Source organism: Bombus huntii, chromosome 1 (assembly GCF_024542735.1).
Source record: "Bombus huntii isolate Logan2020A chromosome 1, iyBomHunt1.1, whole genome shotgun sequence".
Lineage (NCBI taxonomy): Eukaryota > Metazoa > Arthropoda > Insecta > Hymenoptera > Apidae > Bombus > Bombus huntii.
Window position 1 is genome coordinate 20398786 of NC_066238.1, and position 13647 is coordinate 20412432.

Here is a 13647-nt window from a genome sequence, read left to right on the forward strand (position 1 = left end):
TAATAATACAGTTAATAATATGGTTCTAATAATATATCCAAAATCCAACAGTTGATCTTACATCGCACTTTAGATATATAAGTACACTTTTACAAAACTAATGATTCTGACTTATATTCTAACGCTCGCCGACGACATATTTATTAGGTGGAATAAAGATCTCTATTTAAGTTTCACTTCTCTGGTTACATTTCTAAAAGTATGACATTCCATAAACATCAATTAATATTTATTTATAGTATTATTTTTCTTTTGTCATAATAAAGCCTATGCGTAATTCGCGATTACATGTGCGTTCTATAATTAGCGTATGAGCATTGACATTTCGAAATATGCTGTTCCAAAAATCACAAATCAATGATGTGTATGTAAATCATTGAAAAATTTTCCTGAATTAATAAATTTTCAATATTTTGTCCATTAATCATATGAATAGAAAACTCAATCATTACATTATTATTTAAAATAATTATACAATAAATTGCAAAAAGAAAACAGCTTTAACGTTAAATTGATTTTCAACGAGAGAAATTTGAATGAAAAAAATTATACCAAACCGTGAGTTTCGAGTAAGGTTATCTTGATAAATTTTATTCTATGACTATGGATGACAGGGTTGAGTAGCGTGAAATGGTGTTGAACGAGTATGCGCGTGATCACGACCGTTAGAAAATTGCGCCATTTTTTAGTTGTAACTAAGATCATTTTCTAACATTTTTTGGTATCATGGTGAAATATTCATGATATCCTGAGAAGTGGGACACGTGTGGTTTAGTGATAGTGTGAATTTTCCAATTGCACGACTGCCCTTGGACAAAACTCGTCACTACGCTTCATAGAAGTAGCTAGCAAAAGCTTCGCGCACGAGGCAACATTTTCTACCGGGTTCATTTGAGAAAAGCCGCTTTTTGACTGTAAACAAAATGTCGGTGGATGCCCTGAGCGATGCGGAATTGCGTAGCAAACTGATGGAGTACGGGTATCCAGTGGGCCCGGTAACACAAACCACTAGAAAGATTCTCTTAAAGAAGCTAAAAAATCTCATGGAAACTCGAGGCGGCACAGGGTCACGACATTCATTGGCTGCCAGGTACTTTTAGTTTATTGTATTCTTGCAATTATTTACCATTTATTATTATTATTTAGTATCTTTGCAATATCTCAATGTTTCTTTAAATCATTTGTTTCATTAAATTTTTCTATTATCTTTGATTTAAATGTCGTAATGTAATAATGTCAGTAAACATGGAATATTTTCAGTTTGTAATTACTTTTGTTTACCTTTACTCAATTATTTTTCCAATGAAAGGTTCATGCATTCTTATATAGTTATGCATTATTTGAGATAATGGTTAAGCTTATGAGTTTTATAATAAAATTTTAGGTACAGCAGTGAGGATACAGATGATGACACAAGTACAACGACTAGCAAAAAGAAGAAGACTACAGTGAGTAGTAGAAGGCAAACTTTAGCAAATCCTATGCCACCACCAGCAGTAGCAGCATCCTCAGGTGTAAACATATCAAAAAATCCAGTTAAAGATAAAATAACACATCCTGAATTTAAGGATCCTACAGTGCCAGATTATGATAGTTCTTCGCAATTCACAACTCGTACGATAACAAAAACTACAAAAAAATATATGAAAACTAGTAAGACATCAAGTGTAACAGATGGTTTGGAGACTGGTTCAGATTCAGATGTTGTTGAAGAAGTAATTAAACCATATTCCCCATTAATTAAGTCATACTCCCCACCTAAATCATATTCTCCACCTAAATATTTGTCAAGTAGTGGAAAATTTAATGAGCCTAGAACATATGAACATAATGTTTCTGATCAAGATCAAGGTTTAAAACCTTATGATTCAAAATCGAGATCTATTCATACGATAAAAGATAATAAGTATAGTGAACCACTCTTTGATTCTAATATTTCTCCAATACACTCGATCAATGAAGATGTGTGTACGAAATCAGACACAAATCAAAGAGATATTTTGGCAAATTATGAAACACCATTCCTATCAGAATTTACAAGGAGACTTAGTTCAAGGTCTACTAATTTACCATCTTCTTCTTTATCTAGCTTAAAAAGTAAGTCCTTTTAAATTGAAATAATCAGTATACAATATGTATATATTAGAGAGTTTCTATTTCATTATTTTACATATTATTGTTTAGGTCCATCATCGCGTTTTACATCAAATTTACCAGATCTAAAAGAAAAAGATTCAAATGGTCATTTTTCTTCCCTAAGATCGTTATATCCAACATCCAGTTCAAGGTATGTAGATACTTGATGGAATTGATATATTGAGATCAGAATAGAAAACTGTAGGCAAAAATATTATGTATCAATTTATTAATGATTTGTTGTTTAAAATGCTTCTATGAGATATCAAAAAGTCCGAAGTATAATTATATTAATGACTGTTGCCACTTAATGCTTTAATTTACGACCTCGTTATATTGGTTTCATCAACTGTAATTGTATTGTAAATACAATTTGTATTAAGCTATATTTATATTATAGAGCTAAATAAATGTATCTTCTTCAGTTCCAGGCATACAACATCATTCGCCGACAGATCTCGAGATACAGTGAATAGAATGTTTAAACCATCATCTACAAATAGGGAAGATATACGAAATAACCACAATATGGTGTCTGTAATTTTGGTAGTGGTACTTGCTTTATTTTTCGGGATTCTTGCTGTTATATACATGGGACTTGGTGGAAAAGCAGAGACCTTTCCATCACTTTCAACGGGTAGGTATTCAGAATCGTAACAATTAAGTAATACATATGGAGAAATACTTGAAAAGAAATATACAATGCAAATTATATATTTCAACTAACAACTTGTGGGAAAGTTTTTTAAATAAATTTTATTATTAATAACAAGAATGTTGCAATATACGCGATGTTTTTATTATAAATGAAAATTTGTCAATGTATGTGAATAAAATAATTATTAACATTTTAAAGAGTACTATATATAAATTTGTATTGTATAACAATTGCGAGTTCTAAAGACAAGATCTGAACATACAATTCTATTCAAATACATTTCATTAATTTGTTATACAATTTATTCATAATTTCATGAGTATTACAATTAATTCTAATAATTTGTGGATTTTAATCGTTTTACACAAATTTCATCTTTAACATTGAATAATGTATAATCAGTTTCGTAATAGTCTGTTTAAGATATGTATTGTTTTTTTTAACATGTATAATAAAATAATAAGTATTACCAATGTATTAATTTTGATATTTTATTTCCTTTCCCATTATAATGATTTTATCCTATTTCTTTTATATTATTATCATTTGATTAAATTGTTCAAAAAATTCTTCTCTCTTTTAATATGCATGAAATAGATACAAGATATATACGATATCTCTTTTACAAAAATAAAAAGAATATTGTAGAATATATATATTATAATTCTTGATAATTTTGTTTTTAGTCTTATATTTCAATTTGTAGATAGCAACATACCATTATGTTTTGTTGGAGATGACCGTGAAGCGCCTGGAGCTAGCTGTGTAATGAAAGAAAATGTAGATTCTGTATTACAATTGTTGAAGCGACTTCAACCGATTTTAACGAAAAAGGCTGTGTCCATGATATGCGACAATTCCAGTGAAACTCCTTATTTGACCGATTCAGAGATCATGCAAATGTTTACAAATAATAAAGTGGTATGTTGAATTGATTCAAATGGAACATCAAGTATTACATTGTTATATTGTATATACATAAAACAATTTTCTATACAGAGGAGTTTAGAGGTAAAAGAAGATTTGCAAAACGCACAATTACTCGTCATAAAGAATCCTAAATGGGGCATTTCTCTCATAGATATAAGTGACGATAGTGGAAACTCTGGTGACATTTTGGATTCTTTGGTATTGTAAAACAGTTTATCGATCATTCTTTATCTTTCTACTTCCGCGTTTTCTAATGTATATAAATTAAAGAAAAAGGCACCCTTTTGTTACAGGATAAATTATTTTCTACTCGTCTAAGTGGGAAAGTCGGAATGGTGATTATGAATCCTGAGTTGCCGATGCAATGTCTTATCAAGAATAAGCTTTTCACCATATTCTCCTCCCTTCTAATTGTGTCACTTGGTAAATTTTTGACCGACTTATTATGGGAAGAAACTTGTTGAAAATATAGCTCTATAAGGTTCTATAATAACGTGATAATGTTATGTTCTAAAGTATTATATTTTATTACAAGTTTAGTATTTTAATGCTGTAACTACGTCGTATTAGTAAATTTTCTCTTTGTTATTACTAATAATGTTGGTTTTGCAATTCTATTGTGCATGCTACATCACGAAGCTTAATATGCATGTGTGTGATAATGATAGACTGGAAATATATTGTACTTTATATATATTATAGTAATTCAATTATTATATATTATAATAATTCAGTGCTATATATGAATAATATTGCAATATATTCTCAGGCGTCCTAGCAGCTATAGGGATGCAGAAATTATTCGTTTGGTATATAAGGTATAAGAAAAGTACCGAGAGAGAAGTGTTTAAACTTGTTAGTGACATTATTAACATGGTCGAGATGCACCATCAAAATGCGGCAGTTGCATCATCTGGCGGCACTACGCAAGAAAGTTTTCTTGCCATAAATCATGTACGTGATAATCTTATACCCCCGAAAGATCGAAAAAAGATGGCTGGACTTTGGGAAAAAGCAGTTAAATTTTTGGACGAAAATGAATCCAGGTACAAATCTAGTGAAACATTATAAATTTGATTAGTATATTACGGATATTCATATAAATTTATATTTCTATGAATACATCAAATTTCCTATAAATGCGTAAAAATCCGTAGTCTCCTTATTATTTTTATTATTTATATTAGTTAACATGCATTTCTATGTTTTAAATAAAACTACATGATTTCAGAATTCGAAGAGAAGTACAACAAGTTTCGGGGGAAGAATTTCATGTGTGGCGTTGGTTACCTAACAACAGTCTTAACAAATCAAATAGCCAGAATTTTGTTCTAAATAAAAAGTCTAAAGTATGGCAAGGTCAAGCATTTGAAACAATGGAAGGTTCTGTCAATAGTTTGACTTGTTCGCCGACACCCTGCTTGAAGATAAGGCATATGTTTGATGCTGATGTGTAAGTATTTTAATAATATTTCTTCATATTTCTCGTATGTATGAAAACATATATTTTTTTAGAGAGTTTGAAGATGATTGGGAAACAAAGGTACAAGATGCTATTTTAGAGAAATGCGGAGAGGGCGTGAAAATTCTTCATATCCGTATAGATCGTGGTAGTCGAGAAGGTTGTGTATACATGAAGTGTATGTCACAAGAAGATGCAGGGAAAGCTTATAGGGCTTTACATGGATGTTGGTTTGATGGTAAGTATTTACACAATTTTTTAATATAATGTTTCTTAATATATCTATATAGAGTATTGCAAAATATGAGAGGAATATTTATAGGGTCGATTCTAGATATCAAAATGACGTAAAATGTTCCTGTACAAAAATGTACAAAAACAATAAATATATTGGTATCAATGAATCAGCTGATCCTTTCTCTTCATCTGACATTAAGATTTTTTATGACACCCTATATATATTTATATCTGTGTGTGTGTATATATATTATATTATTTTATATGAATATTATACATATATATAAATATTATCTCTTCCAGGTCATTTAGTAACTGTGAAGTACCTGAGATTGGAGAGATATTACGAAAGATTTCCAGACGCACGTCGTTGTACAACGCCGTTGAAGCCAAGTAATAATCAACGATTATCTATGCAAGCTGATTACTAGTAGAAATGCCATGTGGATGTAAAATGACAAAATACCTCTTTGCTTGTATACATATGAATAACAAGCAGAATTTGAATTTTCGCCGCTGAAATGATTGTTTGCGGACCAGAATTCGTGAGACTTCTATTTTTTGCTCTATAAGAGTATAGAACTTCATACTATCGCGCAGAAATATAGAGTCTGTGAAGAACTCGCAATTGTGTGATAGAATTCTAAGAATCGAATAAGCAAAGACTTTTTTATAAGCATTTTCATTTTGATTTTGTAACGTGTATATTATTATGTTCTATCACCTTTTTTAAGGTAAGAAAGTCGAAAAAGAATACGAGACTCAACGATTATACTATTTATAATACTGCTGTAAAGTAAGTGTGGAGACGTAATTTTCAGCGCTGCATTTTGTAAAAGTTTTTCAAGTAGCAATATACAATGTTGATAATATGTATATCTAAATTTCTGTGCTATGTGATATACTTTCCTTGTGCGTTAAAGAAACGTTAATTTGTCGCATAATATTTAATCCTCCCACATATGGCAATAGTTTTTCTCCAAATTATTAACGATGCTTGCACCTTATTAACATTCAATGAATTAGAACAATAATACATTATATTCATTCACAACATTAGTTTATAGTTGAACTTGACAGATATGAATTAATTAAATAGTATATACTTTTTAGACAAATGATACAGGAAACAACTGATTTTGAATTTTTAAAGAGTTGTTTTCTGTTACTCTTACTAATAAATTTATTTATTTTATTTTAGTAGACGAGTATTGTAAAATACAGTTTATTTTAAATTTTGTAATATTATTTTTAGTACTTTCTTTTACGCACGATATCGCATGACGACGTATATTGCTACTTAAAATAATGAATAAATTAAATTTTTGTATTTTGTGTACTTTCTAACGATTTTTGATATCTATATATGTTTCTTAGAAGTGAAGTCTGTGTACAATATCAGACTTCTTTAAATTATTTACCGTTACATTTTTTTCAGAATAAATAATATCACAGAGATATAAATTTATTTAGTTTTTTAACTAAAAGATTTAATGAAAATAATATACTGTCGAAAATAGTACTACAGTACAAACTAAGGTCAATAGAAATCAATATTTTTTTTTAAATATTCAACATAATTTATCTATTGAAAACATTTCACAAATCTCTTTTTTTAATCATGCATTATATTTTGACATGTTAAATTTAACAATGTTTGATATATAAAGAAACTTAGTTATATCAACATTTTATAATGTATACAAATCACAATAATACTAATGAGCAAAATATATGTACAACTTTATTCAATTAATGTGATTTTAACAAATGAGATATACAGAATATTTAAAGATAAAACAAAATAAAACAGCACATAAGAAGTAGTATCTTTAATGAGACATCTACAATTCTAAAGTGCACAAAATTCTTAAAAGAAAAATAGTTTTTGATAACTATAATACAACACAATACATTTAATAATAGTTACATTGTAGTAACAATAAACAATTTCTATTCATAATGATTTCAAGATTATCTGATGTGTGTTTATATTTTATATAATTTAATTTCTGTATATTCACTGTGTAATAATAGTATTACCTCTTAGTTATACATACAAGTTGAATAAGTTTTACCTTTAAGAAAAACTTAGCTCGCCTTAAATTTTTATGTATTAAGAGGAATTTAAAAAAATTTTAATAAACATGAAATTCTACATGATACATATATTGATTGTTACATACATTTACATCTTAATATTATAATGTTTATTATTGAAACATTGGATTTATTATATATACATATGTTTGTCAGTACAAATATAAAAAATATGCATATTTTTAATATAAATTTTATTTATTTATATTTAATATTTTAAGGAACAACTATATTCTGTTTACCAAAGTTACAAATCAAGTTCTTTCAACAATTAATGAGTTTTCCGAACTTTCTTCAATTTCATGAGTTTACAATTCATAAGCTGTACTATACTTTCATAATACGATATACATTCTTTCCGTTTAGCAATTTGCCTTGTAATCTTGCTATCAACAAATCTTTCTTATCTAATGTTTCATTTGATTGTACAGATGTTTTGTTATCTTTACTAGAGACATACGTGTTTGGCTGTTCTTGTTTAATATCTATATCTATTATACATTCCTTTATAACAAAATTTATTTGGAGCTCATTATCCATATTTCGTTATCTTTTTAAAAATTTCAATGTTTTCTAGTGGAAGAAATTATACCAATAAAATTTTCAATTAAAAATATTATTCAATAGTCTAAAAATTAAAGTCTACTGTTGTACAACTAAAATTACTTATATGTTTGAACAAAAATAATTTATGAATATTTCTACCAATATACCATTTACTTCAGTATTCAGTGTACTGAACATGGGAAGATCTTCATATTTATTTTCATATATTGTAATCTCCTTTTGCATCGATTGTTTCAAACTTACTCCTTTTAAATAAATATAAATACTTGTAAATAAAATAAATAAAATGTAAATAAATAAATAAAAATACTTCATGATGTATTTTTTGCATCCAAACATGACATCACATATTATTTGATTAAGGAAGAAAAACAAGATAATAATATCACTAATTTTTTATATGAAAAGGAAGAATTGTTTCATTTGTTAGATTTGTAATAAAATAATGTGTGGTGAAAACTAATAGTGAGAAATATAGCGTAATACATATATATGTATACAACAAATATATATCATACATAATGAATTTACTTACAAGAATTTAAAATGTTTACGTATGTTAAGATTTACTCAAAATATTTATTGGTTCCTAGAAATAACCAAAGAACTACATTTTATTTCTTAAACAAAAGTATCGTATATTTTTTACAATGTTTGGCTAATTTTTTCACTTTCAATTTTTGAATGTGATACATATTTCATGCTTTACGTATAATGCAAAATAAGACGCGAAACTAAAATCACGCACAAAATGAATTAATACTGGGACCATCTTCTTCAGTAACATAGTCGGCTATTTCACAGTCAAAAATTTAGCTTTAAGTTTTGACCACGAAAAAGGTAGATCATAGATTGTTTCCTCTTAAAATGTTATTCGAGAATTTTGTTAAAAATTTATAATAATTACTATTTATAAATGAAGAAGTAACGAACGATATCATATCCAAGAATAGTTATTTTATAAAAAGATATATTACACGTGAAAAAAATATTTGACAGCATTAAATTATTTTTTTATCATAGCACAATAGTTATTTTTATATTAAATTAAAAAACATTTCATATTTCTCAATTTGATAGTTTGCATGTAAAATTGCAATTTTGCATAATAAAGAATATTTCGAAAAATTTGAAATACGCCACCTGCAGGGTGAATTGGGATAAATGGTTAGAATAAAACGCTATATATATGTTTATCTATATATTTTACTTATTCAAGAACACAACAGACATGCTTTCTCAACGCTTCAGTCCTTTCCGGTTATACTGTAGCGTGTGTGAGGTAATGAAATCTTAGTTAGAAAACATTTTTCACGAAATCCGAAACAATCTAGCAATGCAATCAATGTTGTGACATATTATACGTGTTATTTGATATCGTTTGTCATGTTTGTGCAAGGCTGAGTAATATTTTTGGAAAATGATCGTTTTGATCACAATTGCGTATAACCCTACTTTTCAGTTTTCCTAAACATATCTGCTTTATTAGCAAAACTTTCCTGTAAATATGTTATGATATACTTATGCATTTAAATTGTTTAGTATTGTAATTTTAAAAATGGAGATAGTCATATATTATTTTTTATCTATATAATATTTAAGTCTTTTGACAATTTGACTTGATGTTCCAATACATAATCTACAAATTTTGTATATATTATAAAACAAATACTAGGAAGTATAAATATCAATAATAAAGCATATGTATTATATGTATTTGATTCTGTTTTTGCTTTTATATTATCTTACCAAGCAAAATATGGAACGCATTAAATTGAAGTGAACATTATACATAATTTCCACGTTACATGGAAATGAAACTTGCTTACTCAAATTGTAGTAAACGTTATTCTGTGGTTAAAAATTATGTTAAATAAAAGTTTTGTATAAAAATTTTTAAACATGTTAGAAAGTTCTATGTATTGTAGTTATATATTTATGCATTTCAGGATGAAGCAAATTGTGACCAATCAGACAGTGAAGATACCTGAGGGACTGACTGTTACAGTCAAGTCCCGCTTGGTTACTGTAAAAGGACCAAGGGGTGTTCTTAAACGTTCTTTTAAACACCTTGCACTTGACATTCGTGTAAGTAAAGAGACCTAACTAGTTTAAATAATTGGTAATACAAAAATATTTAAACTTAGATTATATCTGATGATATTTTTGGATTCCCCTTCATTTCTTTAATAAATGATATATCTGTATCTGATGAACACAGTATATTAAATAAGTTATAATATAACTTAGAACTGTTATTCAGTATATTATTTCTTTTGCAGATGGTAAGTCCAAGGTTACTGAAAGTTGAAAAATGGTTTGGAACAAAAAAGGAACTAGCTGCTGTCCGTACAGTCTGTTCTCACATTGAAAACATGCTAAAGGGAGTGACTAAAGGATACCAATACAAAATGAGAGCTGTATATGCTCATTTCCCCATTAACTGTGTTATTACAGAGAATAATACTGTCATTGAAATCCGTAACTTCCTGGGTGAAAAATATATTCGTCGTGTAAAGATGGCACCTGGGGTGACTGTTGCAAATTCAGCTAAACAGAAAGACGAATTAATAATAGAAGGAAATTCTTTAGAAGATGTTTCCCGATCTGGTAAATAGCCATTTGAATTAATACATTTATACAGAAAGAAATCCTTGTTATGAGAAAATTATAATTAATGATTATTTTTATTTCAGCTGCTCTTATACAGCAATCAACGACAGTAAAGAACAAGGACATCAGGAAGTTCTTGGATGGTCTTTATGTGTCAGAAAAAACAACAGTTGTACAAGATGATGAATAAACGTTATTCACAATGTGAATGCAGTTTTTATTAATATGTATTTTGTTAATGACCTTTTGTTCATAGAATAAACATACTATTTTTTATGGAATATAGAAATTTTGTTAATGCGCTGTAATAAAGTTATATTTTTCATAATAAAATATATTTGCAGACCGACTGTAGACAAGATCAAAAAGTATTTACAGGATATTTCGTGTATATTTTGTGTAATTAGATATATGTTTGAGAAAATAGTATGTAGATAGATATGTAAAGCAATAATTTTAAGTAATTAAGGAGAGGGAAGCTAATGGCACGTAGGTAAGCTTGGTAAAAATTCTAAGGTTAGGAAGTCAATGACCATTCTGAATCAAATCTCATTGTGATAGTGTAGTATAGCATCCTGATAATAGAGGTCTATTAATGGTTATTTGATTGTATACATACATATTAAATTTGACATCATAATGAATGATATAACAATTTAATATACAATATAGCGATTAAGTAATGCAATCATTTATAAAAAAAAATTAGATAAATCTCTTTGGATATTATTGTCGTAATGATCTATATAACAAATAATTTTAGATAGAAGCTAAAGATGATAGTCATTGATAAATAGAGTATAATTTATCAATTCTTAAATATAAAGATATCAAAATTTATGATAAAATATGTCTTTCAATTATTACTATCTTCGAATATCATTGTAATTAAAAAAAAAGCACATTGCAATGATACTTTTTAATCAAGAAATTATCTTTGTATTTTTCTTTGATGAGATTATTTAAAATCTATTCTTTGTGACGTGAGAAAACTTTATACTGATGGTACATTACTTTGTCCCTTTTTTCTTACAGTGTCAGAGTAATTAATAAACGATTATATACTCGTAAATATTATATTTTCTGACAATTAAGAGAAAGTTTGTCTTTTCCATTTTCTAATTATAGTTATTCGAATGAAACGAAATAGTTTCCTCATACATACCAATTTTTTATGTAATCTCCTAAATATCTAGAAATTGATGATAAACCTACTTTATATGTTAAGACTCGGATACTAACGTTCTTAGATCATTTACATATAACCGATTTGAGTTATATTTAAAAAGTAAATTCATATACATATATCTCTGTTATTGTTAAATCCAAAAATTAATTTATTTAATATTTATATATGGTAGGACTCTTTAACCTTTAACGAACAAATCAAAAGAATCATGAAAATGATATTTAGTGAAGATATTACGTGAATCTTATACACCAAATATTATTATCTCACACTACTGTTGTACTATACTGCTATTAGTAATATGGAGATTAAAGTAAGTCGTGCATTGAATATCTTTTTCAAGGAAACCATCGAGAAGGTTGAAAATAGCGGGAAATTAGGTAATCGAAAAAAATTATCAGAGATATTATTATGTTCATGAAAATTATGTTCATACATTATAATCTTTTAATATTTTCGATATAATAACAGAAATTGTAACTATATTACAATTATATAAATAATTAATTGTAAAATATGTGAGAAATAATAGAAATTTTTGTTGTATATCTGATATTTGATGGTGAATGCTAAAATTTCAGTTGTGAGACAAAAATTTGCACGATCTGAATTGGTAATATAACCGAAACATCATGCACGGCCTCTCAATGGTTGTGTGATCTGAAATCTTTTTGAATAAATGATCAAAACAATAACTATACGATTATTTTTTAGAAAGTTATTATTATGCGAATACTAGATATGCCGTATTCTAAATTCCTTTTCAGGAATAGTCAACAAAAAATTATAATTTAAAAATGTTAAATACAATTGTTGATCAATTTATAAATATTTATGAAATCCTTGATGTTTTTAATAATCAATAATTTCTTGTTTGACATAATTTTGAATTTGTTTGAAACAAATGTCTACGTTAGTCGAAACTTTGAAGTGTTTATGGATAATAAATAGGTGGTACAAAAGAAATGTATACACATTTTTGTGTATGTATGAATGCGCGCGTTTATTCTTGGCGCCATTTTAATTTATGTTTTTAAAATTATATAATTCAATATTAGTAAGAAATAGTTAATGTAAGTAACTAATCAGTAAAAAAGTTAGTGAAATTAAACTTTATTTTTTAAATATTAATTTCAATGGACTTATCAATATATCTATTGTATCCATACAATCTTAAATTCATTAAATCCATTGTATAATTACTATTTACATTAAAGTTAGAGTGTTTTATAGGTAGCATACACACTATTGACAAAGAAAATCATAAAAAAATAAACGAAAGTTTATTATAAACAACTATCCTATTGTCTATATTATTGTCAATATTATTGAGTAATTATATATTTGTAGTATGATAATGCAAGTTTATAATATAAATTCCGTTGTTTACTAGGTTTTATATTATAGATTTTATACTATAGTCATTGTATTAATTTATGTGAGAAAGAAGCAGAAGAAAACAGTTAAAACATCATGATCTCGTAAAAGTGGCATTATGATAAAATTATACAAATTAAAACATTTAATCCTATTAATTAATATATAAGAATGGATATTAGCTCATGATTTGATCATAGATACAAAGAACAAAAAATTTATATTAATTGTGAAATACGTTTATAGAAAATATATTTCTGGCATGTATAATATAAATAAAAAAATAATAAACAATAATAAAAAATTAATAAAATTTTCTCTGTCTCATAGAAAATGTTGAGCATTTCACGATCAAATTTTAGGGGCAGTGAATAGACA

At 27.1% G+C, this 13647-nt stretch overlaps 2 protein-coding genes and 1 long non-coding RNA gene across 5 annotated transcripts; 2 read left to right on the forward strand and 1 right to left on the reverse strand.

Annotated features, from left to right (window-relative positions):
• Positions 1–321: 321 nt before the first annotated feature.
• LOC126870572 (inner nuclear membrane protein Man1) lies at positions 322–7588 on the forward strand. Its single transcript, XM_050628391.1, has 11 exons — positions 322–1090; positions 1385–2097; positions 2185–2287; positions 2562–2773; positions 3501–3715; positions 3794–3922; positions 4018–4147; positions 4494–4770; positions 4956–5177; positions 5240–5424; positions 5727–7588. Exons 1-11 carry the CDS (start codon positions 924–926, stop codon positions 5852–5854), a joined length of 2481 nt encoding a protein of 826 aa, XP_050484348.1. The 5' UTR covers positions 322–923; the 3' UTR covers positions 5855–7588.
• LOC126870613 (uncharacterized) lies at positions 7577–8921 on the reverse strand. The gene is made up of 3 exons (XR_007691378.1): positions 8626–8921; positions 8237–8335; positions 7577–8096 (listed from the first exon to the last, which is right to left on the reverse strand). It is a non-coding gene; the product is annotated as an uncharacterized LOC126870613 (long non-coding RNA).
• Positions 8922–9287: 366 nt separating this feature from the next.
• LOC126870607 (60S ribosomal protein L9) lies at positions 9288–10927 on the forward strand. Of its 3 annotated transcripts, none has more exons than XM_050628461.1 (4): positions 9288–9372; positions 10040–10178; positions 10373–10700; positions 10787–10927. In XM_050628461.1, exons 2-4 carry the CDS (start codon positions 10041–10043, stop codon positions 10891–10893), a joined length of 573 nt encoding a protein of 190 aa, XP_050484418.1. In that variant the 5' UTR covers positions 9288–9372; position 10040; the 3' UTR covers positions 10894–10927. The 3 variants fall into 3 exon arrangements, with proteins under 3 accessions (XP_050484418.1, XP_050484429.1, XP_050484407.1); XM_050628472.1 differs by lacking the exon at positions 9288–9372 and adding an exon at positions 9428–9591; XM_050628450.1 differs by lacking the exon at positions 9288–9372 and having other exon boundaries at positions 10015–10178.
• The last annotated feature ends 2720 nt before the right edge of the window (positions 10928–13647 follow it).